The 12,021-nt window shown below is 36.7% G+C and overlaps 1 protein-coding gene across 24 annotated transcripts in view; it reads right to left on the bottom strand.

The window, feature by feature from the left end:
* Positions 1-12,021, bottom strand: part of Picalm (phosphatidylinositol binding clathrin assembly protein) — a 130,439-nt gene that overhangs the window by 93,697 nt on the left and 24,721 nt on the right. For all 24 annotated transcript variants that reach the window (XR_009585621.1, XM_060367505.1, XM_021644047.2 and 21 more), the window contains exons 2-3: positions 5,354-5,496; positions 851-926 (exon numbers count right to left, since the gene is read on the bottom strand). Coding sequence is in view for 23 of the 24 variants with exons in the window: in XM_060367505.1 (XP_060223488.1) it covers positions 851-926; positions 5,354-5,496 (219 nt within the window). In the remaining variant the exon portion in view is untranslated. The remainder of the gene's footprint in view (positions 1-850; positions 927-5,353; positions 5,497-12,021) is intronic.

Below are 12,021 nucleotides of genomic sequence, written 5' to 3'. Positions count from 1 at the left end.
TTAATGTTCCCAAGTAGCTTAGCAATCATTTATGCAGTCAATCATAGCTCTGAAGTCTATAATATTAATGCCCTAGTTCTCGAAATAAGTACAACAGATCCAGTTAAGACAGAAGAACATGACAGCTACAACCAAAACATGATGATTTAAAGTCACTAGATTCAAAATGAAAAAAGGGACCTGTTAGAAAGAGAAGTACAGGAGTTATTGGGTAGGAGTGCTCAACTTACAATCTATACTTGGGTAAAAGTGTTGTTCTCTATCACAGTGCCATATACAATGAATATATAAAATGAAAAACCCTTTACAGTTAAAAAAAAAAAAAAGGAAAAGCCATGTTACCAATGTCATTACTACTATACTCAACTTTGTCCCTACAATGTATAATGTCAACTATATTTCTTGCAATAAAACAAAACCAAAGAGCAGAACTAACAATTAAGGTAAGTATTTGTTTAGTGTTTCCTATGTGCCAGCATTATTCTAAGCACTTTAGGGTTAGTTATAACTAGCTTAAGGCACATAATAACTACTAAGCAGGGACTATTATCATTGCTAATTGTACACACAACAACAAAGTAAACTTGATGAAGTCCGTCTGCACAGCTGTAAATGGTGAAAAGTAAATTCAAACCCAGGCAGTCCAGCTCCAGAATCCTCATTTGCAAAGAAGTATCCTGTAATGACTCTCATAGATTCTGGTGCTAATAATGAAATCAATGTGGATTTCATATTAAAAAACATTCACTAAAACATGATTTGAAGCATCAATATGTTAATACAGTTGAATGCTGCAGTAATCATTATATGAGGTTACTCTTGATTTTCTAGAAAAAAAAATTGTCTTTACCTTGCAATCCACTTTTATCCAAAAAATTGCTTAGATTAAACAATGTGTTTCTTGAAGCCAAATACTGAATGAAACGCTGGAAAACAAACAATTAAAATAAATTATGGTGCTGCCATTTTACAAACTTTGAATTTGAAAGTTGGAGGAAAGTGATGGTTAACTTATTTTGGTAAGCTTTTTGCAATTTCCCATCCTCACTCTCATTAATTACCAAACATAAAAACATAGTAATTTTCACTAGTATATATACTTATTACAACTTTTTGATCATAACTGCAATACTAAACTCAAACAATTAAATGAATGAAGCATTTATAAACTATAATCAATAATTCTGACTTTACTGTAGCGAAGTAGAACACAAGAAAGTATAATCAGATCAGATCTGCACTTTCTAACTCATTCATTTATTCTGCTGGTGTTATGGCATGCCATGGCACACATGTACAGGTCAGAGAACAACTTTTCGGAGTCAGTTCCGTTCTTCTACCATACAGGTTCTAAAGATCAAATTTAGATCTTCAGGCTTGGCAGCAAGTGATTTCACCTGCTGGCCTGTCTCGACAGCTCTGCTATATGCTTTTTTTTTTTTTTCTTTAAGGACAGGACCTCAAAAATTATTTCACATAGTCTCATCTTAAGCCCTTGGACTCTAGTGCTCCAAACTCAGGTCCTTATCCTTGCAGGGCAAGCACTTTACTCCTGTACCTGAATTTTGGGGGAACTACTAAGTCCCCAGTTTTTATGATTTTTTTAAATAAAATATTTCTAATCACATAAGAGAATGCTAAAGACACATCCCCACACACTGGCTAGATTAAACACATTAAAATATTCACTTCATAGTTTATGATACAATCACAACATCATAGACTCCACTGAAAATGCAATCTTGAATCTGATTCCCTTCTTGCCTTCTCAAAGGTGACTACTTTGCTGAAGCAGGCATAGTTTCCACATACTTTTGACTATGTATACACACACTGATAGATATATTCTATCTGAAATTTAGTCTAAGTGTAATGCACTCCTAAGATTCAGGAGCCAAAGAGGATAAAGAATTGGAGGCAAGGCCTGGCTACAGCAGAAAAGTAGGTTAGGTATGGTGGTACATTAAGATTCCAAAGGTCAGGACATTGGCACAGTTCAAGGATAGCCTGCGCTATAAGGTGAGTTCTAGGCAAGCCAGGAATGCACAGTAAGACTTTTTTCTCAAACAAATAAAACACTTTTAAAAATTATTTTACACAAATACAATACAGTACTTACTTTCTTTTCCAACATTCCAACAGTTTCACTCATAGCTAGTCCCTCCCAAAATTCTCTATTAACAACACACTGACATCTTTGTACTTAGTGTCCTCATATAAAACACTGTTGGGAGGCACTTCAGACGAGACTATTAGGCTGGCATTTATAGAAGCTCACCTTTTCAAAGTGCTCTCCAATGACCACAGTACACTGCTACCCTAACTCGCCGTACTTTCTACACAACTCCAGACACATGGGTGGAAATAAATGTCTCTCACTTCACTTCTTAGGGTCCCTTTCCCCTCCCCACTGTTTTAATACATGTAGTAGCTTACTAGAAACTACTCTATCACCCTCTGATTTTGCTCACGAGACCACCCCAAATTGGCAAGCGAGCATTTTTTTTTCTTTTTTTTTTTCTTTTATTTTTTTTTATCAGTTACATTTTATTAACTCTGTATCCCAGCCGTGTCCCGATCCCTCATTCCCTCCCAGTCCCTCCCTCCCTCCCTCCCTCATCTCCACTGTGCCCCTTTCCAAGTCCACTGATGGGGGGGACCTCCTCCCCATTCATCTGATCCTGTTTTATCAGGTATCTTCAGGACTGGCTGCAAAGCCCTCCTCTGTGGCCTAAAAGGACTGCTCCTCCCTTCAGGGGTGGGGAGACCAAAGAGCCAGTCATCGAGTTCCTGTTAGAAATAGTCCCTGTTCCCCTCACTTTGGGAAACCAATTGGTTACTGAGCTACCACAGGCTACATCTGAGTGGAGGTTCTAGGTTATATCCATACATGGTCCTTGGTTGAATGTCAGTCTCAGAAAAGACCCTGTGCCCAGATATATTTGGTCCTTGTGGAGCTCCTATCCTTTGGCAAGCGAGCATTTTGAAGAGCAATTTATAAATCACTCATTTCATCCTCATCCTGAAACAGCCTATTTTAGAAACATAAAGGTATTATGACATAATCAGCATCATTTTTATAGGCTTTTAAAATAATTTTCTAACCTTCATACTGTAGTAACATTTTATTATAGTCTATCAAGTCATTTCACAGGTCATTATGATAGTATCATAATACTGACAAGAAATGTAAAGCAAGCAGAAAGGACTTGCTCAAGTCACTTAGCTATAATAAAAAAATAGCATAGAAATATCTAGCCATCTCATGTCAAGACCCTATGATACAGTATCAACCTTCAGAGATTTTCCTGTATCCAGGTTACTCCACCTTAACACCAGAGGCAATTGGGAGCATTCCTTGGTTTTATCCTACATATCATAAGGAATAGTCATGAACCCTATGAATCAAAATAGTAGCTTTCCTCTAGTTGTTCTGAGGGTAAAACAAATGTTCTGAGGATGAAATTATCTCTTTCCATGTTACCATTCTATGGTATTCCATCACCACTACATAAAGGAACCCTACCTACAGCTTCTCACAGTATACAGAGTTGTCAATTGATTAAACCGAGTTGAGGGAAAGAGAAAGGAGGGCGGGTGGATGGTGGAGGCAAAGCAAGGCACTTATCTTAGCTGCTTGAAGAAATGTAAACAGGAGTTTGTACAAAGCACATTGAAATGCTATCTTTCTCCTCCTATCTGCTGGCCAACTGTCAGAAAGAACAGTCAACTTTCTATTTTGCCTTTATCAACACTGATCTGCACTACTACTGCCTCATTTACAACATCTGAAAACTAGCACTGATACTTTGCCTCTTTGCCTGGCATTATAGTTGTATTTAGTTACAAAACTACTGAAATTCTTCAGAATGAATATCTGTAAGCAAACACACTTGTGATAAAAATAGAAACTATTATGGTAGCTGGGGCCAAAATGTTTTGCGTTGTTTAAGCCAGCATACCCAAACATTTCAACTGGATCGATGAAATGGCTGCAATGGGTTTAGAAGCGACTGGGTAGGACATGTCCTTAAAAACTGCTGCATGATCAACTAGTACACATTTTAGGCAGCACTTGTAGAAAGCATGTTTAAAACTACAAACAAATCTCGATGTGGTATATATTATATGCATAATCTGAAAGCTAAATTTCCAGTATGGGTATAGTTTAAAAAAAACAACTATGTGACAATGATAAACAATTCAGAACATGGTGATTCTCATAAGCATAACACACAAACAAGCCAAATACAGCATTATATCCTAAGTATGATTACTGCTACCAAACAACAACACACACACACACCCCCAAGAATTTTTAGACAAGAACCAGAAGGGAATACCAAAATGCCGGGAGTTTAGATTTGTTGGAACGATATAGCTGCCAGAAAATTCCTCTTTAATTCTAGATTTTAGTAATACTGCATTGGTATTTCTCAAAGAGGAAAGTTTCTGAAAAGCTTAAGATAATAAGTAAAAAATGATAGATTGTCAGAAAACCATGGTGCTCACACAAGAAAGCCTTCTCCATGTGAGAGCCATTTTGGGCCGCATCTTTTCTTTCAAATTATTTACCAATGTAGATTTATCTAGTTTCACTCAGTTAGTTCACATTAGCTTCACTAAACACAACTTTACAAGTACTGTACGTAGCTGAGAAACTCATTTAAGGTTAAAAAACAGTGACTGCTAGGCTACTGTGGAAAAATCCTCAAGAGCCTGTAGGTTTTATGGTCACCCCTCAGAGCAACAAAGGCACCAGGAATGAATGCCATCTCTATGATGAAGACAATCTTTACTCTCTCTCAGAAAAACAACACTTAGTACTCAACAGTATAACCCTCTGCCAGGCAAAGTACGACAAGACAACCACATTCAGTCAGAGAGAAATTCAGTGAGTTTCTATAACAATACCCAAACAGATACAGACAGAGTTTATAAGTGAGGACTGGGAAGACCAATGCTGCTTACCGAACCTAACGCTTGGAATTATCTTCGCTTCTTGATTTCATTATTAAAGCCTTATGTGCTCTGATCTACGTTCTACTTTCTAGTTTATTTGCCATTTTTCTTCAAGTTTACAGGATCTAAGTTTTTTCTTTTTGGCTATGCAACTTGCCCCTACATACAGCTGCAAGAGTTGTCACCAAAGTTTCAACAAGAAAAGCAAGTTAAATAATCAGTAATCACACCAATACACTTATCAGTCAAAGGTTTTTCCCAAGCTGGCAAGGTGTCTCAGCATGTAATGGTACTTGCCCTGCAAGCCTGATGACTTGAGTTGGACCCTTGAAGCCCAACCTCCCACACCATACAATTACAAACAAAACACTTAAAAAAAAGTTGTTCTTACCTCATTTCCATACACCATCAAATGATGAGTTGTAATGAGTGATTTGAAGACCACCACCCAACTACTGTTAGTAGTTCTTTCAAACAAACTGTCTGCCAACTGTGGGATGTTCACATTCATCTCATTTGTACACTGAATTAAGTCTGTAATTTAAAAGAAGAGATTAATTTATTCTCTGGTTTTAATTTAATGCTAGTGCCAGATTTGCACAGTAACAAGTACAAAAAAAAAAAAAATCTACCAAAGTAGAATAGTTTGTACAAACTGTTAAAATTCTTCCAAAAGGTCTGGCAAGATGGCTCAGCAAGTACTTGTTAACAAGCCTGGTGGCCCAAATTCAATACCTAGAACCCATAGGCATGAGAGACCTACACATTCACACATCTTTCAAAAGAAATCACACATGTAGAAGCTTGGGCAGAAAGTAGGCTGGCTACCTGTATGAGTGTCTGCTCTACAATGCTGTTTACAATAACAGGAGAGGAGCATAGATTTCCAAATTAAAAATGATTACTCCTGTTAATGATATATCTAAATTCCAATTTTATTTTATTTATTGTTTCTTTTTGAGACAGTCTCTTTATCAATTTGTTTTTGAGGCACGGTCTCTCATGTAGCCCTAGCTGTCCTAGAATCAGGCTGGCCTCCAACTCACAGAGAACTTGCCTGCCTCAGTGCTGAAATAATGGCAATGTGCCACCACACTGGGCCTAAATTCCAATTTGATTTATTTCAAACTCAAAGGCATTATTATACAATAGTCTAGCACAAAACTGTTTGATTACCCAAATTGGAAAAAAAATAAAGTTCCTAATGGCCCTCACAGTTTTACTTATAATCTGCTTTAAAAATTTTAGTGGCAAATTCAATATAGGAAATTCAAACTACGGTCCAATTTAGAGAATAAAGAAGTAGACCCAGAAATGACTTGTTTTACTTTTAAAACATTTATCAAATATGAAGTACATATAAATCTCAGCTATAATGATTATTAAAATTTGATATATATATATAACTATTCATGACTGATTAATAATTTGTTCACTTTTACTGTTCAGTTCAAAATGGCTAAATAGGAATTCAGATGACCTAACTTGGCCTTGACTGATTTCAAAAAAGCTTACAATTCCTTGCTTGCTTTAGTAGAACCAATTAATTAACATTTACTAAGCAACTACCCAAGCCAATACTGAAGAACAAAGCACCAAAACAATTTAACAGAAAGCCTACAGAACAGCAGAATGACAAAAGCTTTCACAACTCAGATCAATTTTTAATTAAATTTTTATTTTTTATATAAATTAGCTTATTCACTTTGTATCCCAGGTGTAGCCCCTTCCTCCCCCCTCCCAATCCCATCCTTCCTCCTTCATCTCTTCCTATACCCCTCTCTAAGTCCAAGGATAGGGGAGGTCCTCTTCCCCTTCCATCCGACCCTAGCTTATCCCATCTCAATTGTAAAAAAAACAAAACAGTAAATTCAGCTTGGGTGCGTAGCCATTTCTGGGAGTTTAAAAAAGGAAGGAATCCAAATCAACTGTCTCTGGAACTTGGTATTACTTTATACCTGTTCTACCATACTGAATGCCTACTTCTTGCTTTATTCCAAATACAATCTGCTGAGGGCAAAGCCTATTTAGGACTATTACTCTATTTCTTTAAAAACTGGGTCTCCCTATATAGCCAGGCTGGCTCTGACTCATGATCCTCCTGGTCTGACCTGATCCTTAGTCTTAAGAAACTAAACTTCTAGTCAGTTCCCCTTCCTCCCACTTAGCTTTATATCCTACATTTTTTTTTCTATATTCTTCCAGAAGATATCTTGAAAAACTACTCAAGTTCTTAAGTAAAGTAAATTACTTCTTCAAAATAGTAAATCTTCATGCCTTAGTATCTCCCAGCCTTGGGATAAAGGTGCCCATCTCTATGCCCAGAAGTTTACTTGAGTGTTGGGATCCAAATTCAAGTCCTTATACTCATATAGCAATCACTTTACCCTTTCCCCAACCCCTTTGGAATCTATTTTCAGAGTTGAACCTACCATCAAACTGCCCAAAAGGTGTTCCTACTTCTTGCACAAAATGCTCTACAAAACAACTAACTTAAAATAATACCCCACTGACAGCGTGGGACAAGGCACTGCACTTCTACTACTATCTCCTTTCATCTCAGCCGCCAACAAAGAACACCTTTCCAGTGTTGTGTGGTATAGTTCGCTATTTCATGCCTGAATCTTTTCATTCTAGTTCATTATTTAAAACATTACTTTTTAATGAAGATTTCCCTTCTATAAACTATAGTACCCTACAACAAAGTCACTGAAACATGCTAATTCTATACTACAGAACTTTCTTCTATGCTGAATTGACTTCCAAATAATTTTGTTCTACTAATCACCTTAAAAGACACCTCCATTTTTTTTTATTCATCCAAGATAAATAGCTACAGTCAAATAAAAAAGCCTAGTTTTCAGTAAGAACAAATTTCAGGTTCCACTACAATGCACCCCCTTATGATCTGCTTTTCCTGCACTGTTTCAGCTATCCCAATGTCTTTCTTTGCAATTTCTTCACAAATGCCAAACATTGTTTAACTCAAGATGTCTGGCACTGCTGATCCTTCCACTTGGAATGCTCTTCTCCAGGATATATGCCTTCTCACATTCTTCCTATAGATCTCTGCTAAAATGTTACATTTATTGGATAAGCTTCTTTGAATATTAATTCTTATTAACAAATCCTTAGGGCACTTCTGTAACTCTATGCCATCATTAGCTAGTCCACTGTGTACTTGTTACTATTTAACTCATCTCAACGTCTGTCTTTCTCTTAGTTTTTGGGTGAACAGAGTTGTTTTGTTCTCCACTATTTCCCAGAGGCCTGAAACAATGCCACACATACAATGGTCACTCATCTTGGGATAGGTTTATTCACTTTCTTTTTTGAAGACATATCCAGCTATTTGGCACTGGGCTCACCCAACAGTCCCATGTAGATCAGGCTGCTCTCCAAACTTCTGCCTGTCCCCCAAGTATGGGAATTATAGCCATGTGCTGGGTGCATACGTACACTTTAAGAAAGCACCCGGCTGGGCTCGGCAGTACAGGAAGGAGGGATGCCAAAGGTCAAGGCTGGCTACAGAGAAAAGTTAAGGCCAGTCTGAGCTATTGTGAGACCCTATTCCAAAAAGGGGGAAAAAAGAAAAGAAGAAAAGAAAGAAAGAAAGAAAGAAAGAAAGAAAGAAAGAAAGAAAGAGGGAAAAGATGAAGAGATACATAAGGAGGGAATAGGGAAGAAAGGAGGCAGGATAATACCATCCATCCAAAATAGTGCTTCTTAGCTATAATAAACCAATATTACAATTATTTGTTCTTCCCAAAAATTTTAAAACCAAACTCTTAACAAGCCATTTTTAAATTTCAAGTTAAAGAATATCTAACAGGTTTTCACTATAACCCTTATGTACTCTGGTTGGATGAGAAACAATCACATGGAAAAAAGGGTAGCTCCAGAGGCTACAAGGGAATATTTCACATAGAACAAAACAAGAAAAATGAAGTAAGAATACATGATAAGACTATGTACCAGAACAGACCAAATGCAAAACTAAAGTTACACAAATATTACTAGGGTGAGGAACTGTATAAGCTCTGCTGTGTGTATTTCCCCACAGTTCCTTAATTCAGCTAGTCACTTTGTTCACATAGGTAATCTTTCCTCGGTATGAAATTTCTACCATAATAGCAACTTAAAATGCTTCCAATTCTGAAAGGGAAGTGCTTTTTCCAATTGTGATTAATCAAAAAACAAACTTCCAAATAAATTCATTTATGAGAATTTCAATGACTATTGCTTGCCCCACTTTAAATCCAAAATATTGTATGTATGTGTGTGTGTCCTGGCTGGCCTTGAACTTACTATGTAAATCAAGCTAACCTCCCACTCCCAGAAATATCTGCCTCCCAAGTACTGAACTTAAAGGCATTTATCAACCAATCCCAGCCCAAGAAAATATCTCTTAAAGGTAAAAACTCTATAACAAAGTTGACACGTATAACACTAAAGTCCTTCGTCGGCATTTCATTAACAATTCCCTAACCCTACACTCAAAAACTACAGACAAGCCATAGAGTTTACTGTCATGAAGAAAACAGTGAGTACCCTTTTCTGACAGAAAGGTGGTAGAATCAGTTACCAAATATTAATACATTCCCTCAACAACTATTTAACTATAATTGGCATCTGAGAAACCAGATGTTAGCTCTATTAATATAGGCAACGCTTTCTGAAAGGTAAGGAGGTCACAGGAACTCACTACTATGTGACAAATTTATGTCTAGAACTAAAGGACAAGGACATTTAAAAATCTATGTAAAGTATGTTCAGGTACTCTGTGTATGTATGTATGTATGTATGTATGTAGCCCAGATGAACCTTAAACTCATGATCCTCCTGTCTCAGCACCCTAAGCACTGAGCACTGATTACACCCTAAGCTCTGATTACAGGTGTGTGTTACCATACTCAGAAGCAACAACTGAATTTAAATCAAATTCTAAATTGTAAACACTTAAAAAGAATAAGAAAAATAGTATAAACACAACAGTCTGTTTCAGAAGAAAAAATTTTTTTAGAATGTACAAAAAAAAAGAAGGTTACCAAATGGTTTAATTTATCTTACAATCAAATTCCTAGTCCAGGCCACCAGCCCAAGTAGACCACCTTACACCAACTTCAACAACCTCAGAAACTTAAGCAAAGACAGTCAGTATTCAAGTCTACAGTAAAGCAGCTAAGTAATGCCAGTCAGTGGCATTCAAAACTAAAATGCAAAGGTCAAGTTCCCATGTAAAAATAGCCACTCAGTGGACAGTATCAAAACAACTCTGATAAACAAGTAAGATTTTTCTAACGTATGTGAGCTTGGCTAAGAATATGCCATGCTTTTTAAGAGTGGTATGGAATAGTCACTGTCATTAGGCAAATGTTACTATCTCTTTGAGCTCTTTGTTGCTTCAGGGTTTTGTTTGTTGCTAGAAGGAAAATTAAGTGAACAATTAAATACCACTTCGTGTCCCAAATATTTGGAACTTTTTATGGATGGGAGTACAAATAAAAAGAACAATGCTCACCAAGAATAGTAACTTGAGGATAAGGAAACAGCTTCTGGGATTCTGACATAAAAGTAGCAGAACATTTTATCATATAGCAAAAATGTAGATCTAGTTAGTAAATATGGAAGTCACAATTAGACTTAAACCAAAGCTAATTATAAATGCCAAGTCTTATAACCCTAGTCTTAAGTGTCAAATGCTTGAAAATGTCCTAATAGCACTATTTCTTACTCTAACTCTTATGTAAAGGATCATAAAGCATGCAACTGCTAAAACATGTTTAAAGTTTGTAATTCCATATAAGAACACTGTGCTGTATTTTCATAAAACTTCCCTTAAAATTCAAATACATACTTGCTAAGCCTGGGAGAAAGGTATACACCTATAATCCAATTTCTCAGCTAACGGAACAAAAGGCTTAAGAGTTGAGGCTAGCCTGAGCTACACAGTAAGATCAAAAAAGAGAGCCCTGACTACATGTGAGAATATGTCTCAAAAGCCAAAACATTATTATTTAGGCAGATTTGTACCTTAGGAAACCAATCTAACAATCTACCAAACAGACTTCAGGGTAGTAAGAGGGTAACTGCTTTTAAAAAGATAAAATATGCAATGCCAAGAACAGGGTAGACACTGAGCTAACTTGAAATGAAAAGGGGAGATTCGGGAATTAAAAAGACAAAATAACCAGATGACTCAGATAAAAATACTAGGAAACAAAGAACCCTAATTCACACTGTAAATGAATATGCCTAACCCTGCAGAATTAGTTAACTGAATGGTAATATAGTCTTACAAAAAGGAAATATTAAAAGCATGACAAACAAAAAAGCTGTCTGGGGAAAAAACACTCTACCTATTATTAAGCAAAAGCCACAAAGAAGAAACAGACTCATATGGAGTGCGAGTGAGAGTGAATAGTTTAGTTGTATATTTGCTCATGTCCACTGTATCTGTCCAAATATAGAGACACTGACCTTCTACAGTGTTGACACAAGGAGTCAAGGATAAAGCTATGGCAGTACCTGTATGATTCTGGGACCACAGCAAGCACTCCTCATGTCACTCCTAAGTAAAATGCCAAACTAATCATTCAAGACCCCTTGCAATTTATGTCCAATGGCTGAAAGGACAGGCTTGACAGGAAACAGCACATGAGGCAAAGGTAGGAAAAACATTGTTTAAGAGCTCAGGATTTAGTCTAGTATAGTGGTGCAAGCCTTTAATCCCGGCAGACAGGAGGAAAAGGCAAAGGCAGGTGTTACCTCTGAAGTCAGTCTAGTATATGGCAAGTTACAGGACAGCCAGAGCTGCATAGATCCAGTCACAAAAAAACAGCACAGGATATGAAGTACACTATTCAATGGTTAGGTCAGCATTTTGAACTCAATTCAAATTTCTCAATGGCAGCCCTAAGGACTAGACCTCACAGTTAAACTAAAGTAGTTCTAACTTAGAAAGAAAACCAAATCCTACTTGTAGACAAGAGTCTGTTAGCATAAAGTTGGTGTGTGATTTCTGTCACTGTGTTCTCAAATTGAACAGGATTTAAAAAA

The sequence above is a fragment of the Meriones unguiculatus genome, chromosome 14 (assembly GCF_030254825.1).
Source record: "Meriones unguiculatus strain TT.TT164.6M chromosome 14, Bangor_MerUng_6.1, whole genome shotgun sequence".
Classification (NCBI taxonomy): domain Eukaryota; kingdom Metazoa; phylum Chordata; class Mammalia; order Rodentia; family Muridae; genus Meriones; species Meriones unguiculatus.
The sequence above is the reverse complement of the archived record's forward strand: the minus strand, read 5'-3'. Positions and strand labels throughout refer to the sequence as shown.